The 6,698-nt window shown below is 48.7% G+C and overlaps 2 protein-coding genes across 2 annotated transcripts in view; one reads left to right on the top strand and one right to left on the bottom strand.

Moving 5' to 3' along the window:
- Positions 1–757: 757 nt before the first annotated feature.
- Positions 758–3,159, bottom strand: LOC131956638 (tetra-peptide repeat homeobox protein 1-like). Its single transcript, XM_059321166.1, has 4 exons — positions 3,121–3,159; positions 1,855–2,672; positions 1,393–1,617; positions 758–1,127 (listed from the first exon to the last, which is right to left on the bottom strand). The coding sequence occupies exons 1-4, from the start codon at positions 3,157–3,159 to the stop codon at positions 758–760; spliced, it is 1,452 nt and encodes a 483-aa protein (XP_059177149.1).
- Positions 3,160–6,575: 3,416 nt separating this feature from the next.
- Positions 6,576–6,698, top strand: part of LOC131956633 (uncharacterized) — a 1,475-nt gene continuing 1,352 nt past the window's right edge. Inside the window, exon 1 of the mRNA XM_059321159.1 lies at positions 6,576–6,645. Coding sequence (XP_059177142.1) covers positions 6,603–6,645 — 43 coding nt within the window. The 5' untranslated portion in view covers positions 6,576–6,602. The remainder of the gene's footprint in view (positions 6,646–6,698) is intronic.

Below are 6,698 nucleotides of genomic sequence, written 5' to 3' on the forward strand. Positions count from 1 at the left end.
TTTCAGAGTATTTGGGCTTTGTGGGTGAAGAGTAAGATCTCTAAAAAATCCCTAAGATAACAAGGCGGAAAAAGTCTATTCGTTACTAATAGAATGCCTGTTTTTAAAATGGCGTCGATAGATCCACAACTTCGCTACAAGAATTGCGCAGCCTTAACAAATAGAGAAAAAAATGAGGTTACTTCCTCTTCTCACGTTGCTATTTTCGCTGGTGTCAACGTTCTAAAAATAACATTTTTAACACAAGTTCATTGAAGTCTGTAAGATATATATCAGGTAAGGAGGGGCCCTCCTAACTAACTTCTCAATTTGAATTTTAATTACACACGTTTTCAATTAGAAAAAAAAAACTTTTGGTTTATTTGACATTTAGGACTCAAGGGTTGGATATGTTGGATATGTAGTAGAGCGTTGGACGGCTAACCCGAGAGTCACGAGTTCGGATTACAGACCCGAGTATTGTATGAGGTCACTGAGTCCACTCAGTTCTGATGGTCAGGAAACATTGAACTATATTCCATCTGCCCTATAGATCCTTAGGTCTGAAATTACTACCATAAGCAAGACCAAGCAAATGACTGTTATAAAAACCAAGTTTTCACCCTTACTAGTACTAAGTGGGTCACCGTTACTAGGACTAAGTGGGTCACTAGGACCATGTAGCTGACCGTTACTAGGACCATGTAGCTGACCGTTACTAGGACTGAGTCCACTCAGTTCTGATGGTCAGGAAACATTGAACCATATTCCATCTGCCCTATAGATCCTTAGGTCTGAATTTACTACCATAAGCAAGACCAAGCAACTGACTGTTATAAAGAACAAGTTGTTCACCCTTACTAGGACCATGTAGCTGATCGTTACTAGGACCATGTAGCTGACCGTTACTAGGACCATGTAGCTGACCGTTACTAGCACCATGTAGCTGACCGTTACTAGGAACAAGTAGCTGACCGTTAATAGGACCATGTAGCTGACCGTTACTAGGACCATGTAGCTGACCGTTACTAGGACCATGTAGCTGACCGTTACTTGGACCATGTAGATGATCGTTACTAGGAACAAGTAGCTGACCGTTACTAGGACCATGTAGCTGACCGTTACTAGGAACAAGTAGCTGACCGTTACTAGGGCCGAGTTAGTGACCATTACCGAGTCTAACTACTAGAACGTTCCAGGACCGTTACTAGAACCAGTTGGCTGACCTTTATTAGGACCATGTAGCTGACCGTTACTAGGACCATGTAGCTGACCGTTACTTGGACCATGTAGCTGACCGTTACTAGGGCTAAGTAGCTAACCATTACTAGGACCAACTAGCTGACCGTTATTAGGACCAACTGACTGACCGTTACTAGGGCCGAGTTAGTGACCATTACCAAGTCTAACTACTAGAACGTTCCAGGACCATGTATCTGACCGTTACTAGAACCAGTTGGCTGACCGTTATTAGGACCATGTAGCTGACCGTTACTAGGACCATGTAGCTGACCGTTACTAGGACCATGTAGCTGACCGTTACTAGGACTAAGTAGCTGACCGTTACTAGGACTAATTGGGTCACCGTTACAAGGACCAAGAGTCTGACCGTTACTAGGAACAAGTAGCTGACCGTTACTAGAAACAAGTAGCTGACCGTTACTAGGACCAAGTAGCTGACCGTACTAGGACCATGTAGCTGACCGTTACTAGGGCCGAGTTAGTGACCATTACCAAGTCTAACTACTAGAACGTTCCAGGACCGTTACTAGAACCAGCTAGCTGACCGTTACTAGGACCGTGTAGCTGACCGTTACTAGGACCATGTAGCTGACCGTTACTAGGACCATGTAGCTGACCGTAACTAGGACCAACTAGCTGACCGTTACTAGGACCATGTAGCTGACCGTTACTAATACCATGTAGCTGACCGTTACTAGGACCATGTAGCTGACCGTTACTAGGACCAACTGGCTGACCGTTACTAGGACCATGTAGCTGACCGTTACTTGGACCATGTAGCTGACCGTTATTGGACCATGTAGCTGACCGTTACTTGGACCATGTATCTGGCCGTTACTTGGACCATGTAGCTGACCGTTACTTGGACCATGTAGCTGACCGTTACTTGGACCATGTAGCTGACCGTTACTTGGACCATGTATCTGACCGTTACTTGGACCATGTAGCTGACCGTTACTAGGACCATGTAGTTGACCGTTACTAGGACCATGTAGCTGACCGTTACAGTGACCATTTGGCTGACCGTTAGTTGGACCATGTAGCTGACCGTTACTAGGACCAACTGGCTGACCGTTAGTTGGACCGTGTAGCTGACCGTTACTTGGACCATGTAGCTGACCGTTACTAGGACCAACTGGCTGACCGTTAGTTGGACCATGTAGCTGACCGTTACTTGGACCATGTAGCTGACCGTTACTAGGACCTCGTATCTGACCGTTACTAGGACCATGTAACTGACCGTTACTGGGACCATGTAGCTGACCGTTACTAGGACCTCGTATCTGACCGTTACTAGGACCATGTAACTGACCGTTACTGGGACCATGTAGCTGACCGTTACTAGGACCATGTAGCTGACCGTTACTAGGACCAACTGGCTGACCGTTACTAGGACCATGTAGCTGACCGTTACTAGGACCAACTGGCTGACCGTTACTAGGACCATATAGCTGACCGTTACATGGACCAAGTAGGTGACCTCTCCCAGATGTCAATTACGGGAACCGCCTGATTAGTCATCATGTCAGGCCCACACACGCAAATGTAAAGTAAAGCTAAATATAAACATCTACCCACCACAGTTTCCCCTACCCATACCACCATGCACCTCAACGGCCATAAATAAAAGCTAAATTGTTTTTTCTTAAACGTACGCACGTACGCCCTAACCTCTTTACCAGACAATGGTGAAAACGAAAAGGTGGTGTAGTCATTGACAACGACTTGTCAATAACAAACAGGACATGAGTGGACCAAAAATGGTATAAATGACGGGGACTTGAGACCCAACCATTAGTTTTGAGGATTTCGACCAATCTATTACGATCCTGTCTTGTTTCGATACTGCGACATTCCAGTTGATTAGGTCAAGATGGGTACTTTTATAATTACGCTGACCCATGTCCTGTTGGTTTCTCTAATCTGTGAGTATTTCATTATTTGACAACATTAATGTAGGCCTAGTGTTATGTCAACTCTATGGACATATATTTGTGGTCAAATAAATGGCAGAACTTCTTTTTTAAAATCTTAAATTATATATATGCTCAGATATCATTATCACCTTCATATATATGATCAGCTTTATGGCCATACAGCAATAGTCAAATTTATTGCTTTATATAATTTCATTTGCACACTACATAAATGGTTAGCTATATGGCCCTAGATCTATGGTCAGTTAATTCGGTTTACATCTATGTTCAGGTAAATGGCCCTAAATATGTGGTAAGCCATATGGCTCAATATATGTGGGCAGCTACATGGGCCTGGTCAGCTATATGGCCCAATATTTGTTGTTAACTTTATTGCCCTAGATCTATGGCCAGCTATATGGCCCTACATCTGTGGTCAGCTATATTGCCCTACATATATGGTCAGCTATATTGCCCTACATATATGTTCAGCTATATTGCCCTACATCTGTGGTCAGCTATATCGCCCTACATCTGTGGTCAGCTATATTGCTCTACATCTGTGGTCAGTTAGATAGCCGATGATCTGTGCTCAGCTATATTACAATACATCTGTGGTCAGCTATATTGCTCTACATCTGTGGTCAGCTATATCGCCCTACATCTGTGGTCAGCTATATTGCTCTACATCTGTGGTCAGTTAGATAGCCGATGATCTGTGCTCAGCTATATTACAATACATCTGTGGTCAGCAATATTGCTCTACATCTGTGGTCAGCTATATTGCCCTACATATGTGGTCAACTATATTGCTCTACATATGTGGTCAGCTATATTGCCCTACATCTGTGGTCAGCCATATTGCCCTACATATGTGGTCAACTATATTGCTCTACATATGTGGTCAGCTATATTGCCCTACATCTGTGGTCAGCTATATTGCCCTACATCTGTGGTCAGCTATATTGTCCTACATCTGTGGTCAGCTATATTGTCCTACATCTGTGGTCAGCTATATTGTCCGACATCTGTGGTCAGCTACATTGCCGTACATCTGTTATCAACTATATGGTCCAACATCTGTTATTATATGGCCCTAAGGTCTGATATGACCCTTTATTTATGTTCGGCTACACGGCCCTACATCTGCGGTCAGCCCTATACCTATGAAAAGATATTTGACCCTATATATTCTACGCTCGGCTATATGGACTTGTGGTAAGCCAATGGCCCCAACCTATGTGGTATATAGTACCAACCAAAGTACTTAATAGACGTAAGTCGCTTTCAATATCTGTCATTTTTCAGTGGAGCAAGAGTTACACTATAATAGAACAATAATCTGTCTGAAATGGAATCCTCTCTATATCACCCTTGTTGTTTTTTCTAGGCCTTGGTCTTGTCGCCGGAGTGACGGAGACACCTAGCATGTTTCTCCCTAAAACCTCACCTCCACCATCAACCCCACCTACATCAGGACCTCACATGCCTGCCCCACCTACATCAGGACCTCACATGCCTGCCCCACCTACATCAGGACCTCACATGCCTGCCCATCCTACATCAGGACCTCACATGCCTGCCCCACCTACGTCAGGACCTCACATGCCTGCCCCACCTACGTCAGGATCTCACATGCCTGCCCCACCTACATCAGGACCTCACATGCCTGCCCCACCTACATCAGGACCTCACATGCCTGCCCCACCTACATCAGGACCTCACATGCCTGCCCCACCTACGTCAGGACCTCACATGCCTGCCCCACCTACATCAGGACCTCACATGCCTGCCCCACCTACGTCAGGACCTCACATGCCTGCCCCACCTACATCAGGACCTCACATGCCTGCCCCACCTACATCAGGACCTCACATGCCTGCCCTACCTACGTCAGGACCTCACATGCCTGCCCCACCTACATCAGGACCTCACATGCCTGCCCCACCTACATCAGGACCTCACATGCCTGCCCCACCTACATCAGGACCTCACATGCCTGCCCCACCTACGTCAGGACCTCACATGCCTGCCCCACCTACATCAGGACCTCACATGCCTGCCCCACCTACGTCAGGACCTCACATGCCTGCCCCACCTACATCAGGACCTCACATGCCTGCCCCACCTACGTCAGGATCTCACATGCCTGCCCCACCTACGTCAGGACCTCACATGCCTGCCCCACCTACGTCAGGATCTCACATGCCTGCCCCACCTACGTCAGGACCTCACATGCCTGCCCCACCTACATCAGGACCTCACATGCCTGCCCCACCTACGTCAGGACCTCACATGCCTGCCCCACCTACGTCAGGACCTCACATGCCTGCCCCACCTACATCAGGACCTCACATGCCTGCCCCACCTACATCAGGACCTCACATGCCTGCCCCACCTACATCAGGACCTCACATGCCTGCCCCACCTACATCAGTACCTCACATGCCTGCCCCACCTACATCAGGACCTCACATGCCTGCCCCACCTACATCAGGACCTCACATGCCTGCCCCACCTACATCAGGACCTCACATGCCTGCCCCACCTACATCAGGACCTCACATGCCTGCCCCACCTACATCAGGACCTCACATGCCTGCCCTACCTACGTCAGGACCTCACATGCCTGCCCCACCTACATCAGGACCTCACATGCCTGCCCCACCTACATCAGGACCTCACATGCCTGCCCCACCTACATCAGGACCTCACATGCCTGCCCCACCTACATCAGGACCTCACATGCCTGCCCCACCTACATCAGGACCTCACATGCCTGCCCCACCTACATCAGGACCTCACATGCCTGCCCCACCTACGTCAGGACCTCACATGCCTGCCCCACCTACATCAGGACCTCACATGCCTGCCCCACCTACATCAGGACCTCACATGCCTGCCCCACCTACGTCAGGATCTCACATGCCTGCCCCACCTACGTCAGGACCTCACATGCCTGCCCCACCTACGTCAGGACCTCACATGCCTGCCCCACCTACGTCAGGATCTCACATGCCTGCCCCACCTACGTCAGGACCTCACATGCCTGCCCCACCTACATCAGGACCTCACATGCCTGCCCCACCTACGTCAGGACCTCACATGCCTGCCCCACCTACGTCAGGACCTCACATGCCTGCCCCACCTACGTCAGGATCTCACATGCCTGCCCCACCTACGTCAGGACCTCACATGCCTGCCCCACCTACGTCAGGACCTCACATGCCTGCCCCACCTACGTCAGGATCTCACATGCCTGCCCCACCTACGTCAGGACCTCACATGCCTGCCCCACCTACGTCAGGACCTCACATGCCTGCCCCACCTACGTCAGGATCTCACATGCCTGCCCCACCTACGTCAGGACCTCACATGCCTGCCCCACCTACGTCAGGACCTCACATGCCTGCCCCACCTACATCAGGACCTCACATGCCTGCCCCACCTACGTCAGGACCTCACATGCCTGCCCCACCTACATCAAGACCTCTGGCACCTAGACCTGGTAAGTTTTTTTATTGTACTGTTTCACTTTTTAAAAATAATTAGATTGAAAAA

Source organism: Physella acuta, unplaced genomic scaffold (genome assembly GCF_028476545.2).
Source record: "Physella acuta isolate Inbredline_101_S28 unplaced genomic scaffold, ASM2847654v3 ptg001164l, whole genome shotgun sequence".
Taxonomy (NCBI): Eukaryota; Metazoa; Mollusca; class Gastropoda; family Physidae; genus Physella; species Physella acuta.

Coding starts and splice junctions, on each gene's coding strand:
- LOC131956638 (XM_059321166.1), bottom strand. CDS start 3,159: ATGAAATACTCACAGATTAGAGAAACCAACAGGACATGG. Junction 2,673..3,120: donor GAGAAACCAACAGGACATGG/GTCAGCGTAATT, acceptor TGTAACGGTCAG/CTATATGGTCCTAGTAACGG. Junction 1,618..1,854: donor GTCCTAGTAACGGTCAGCTA/GTTGGTCCTAGT, acceptor ACTTGTTTCTAG/TAACGGTCAGCTACTTGTTC.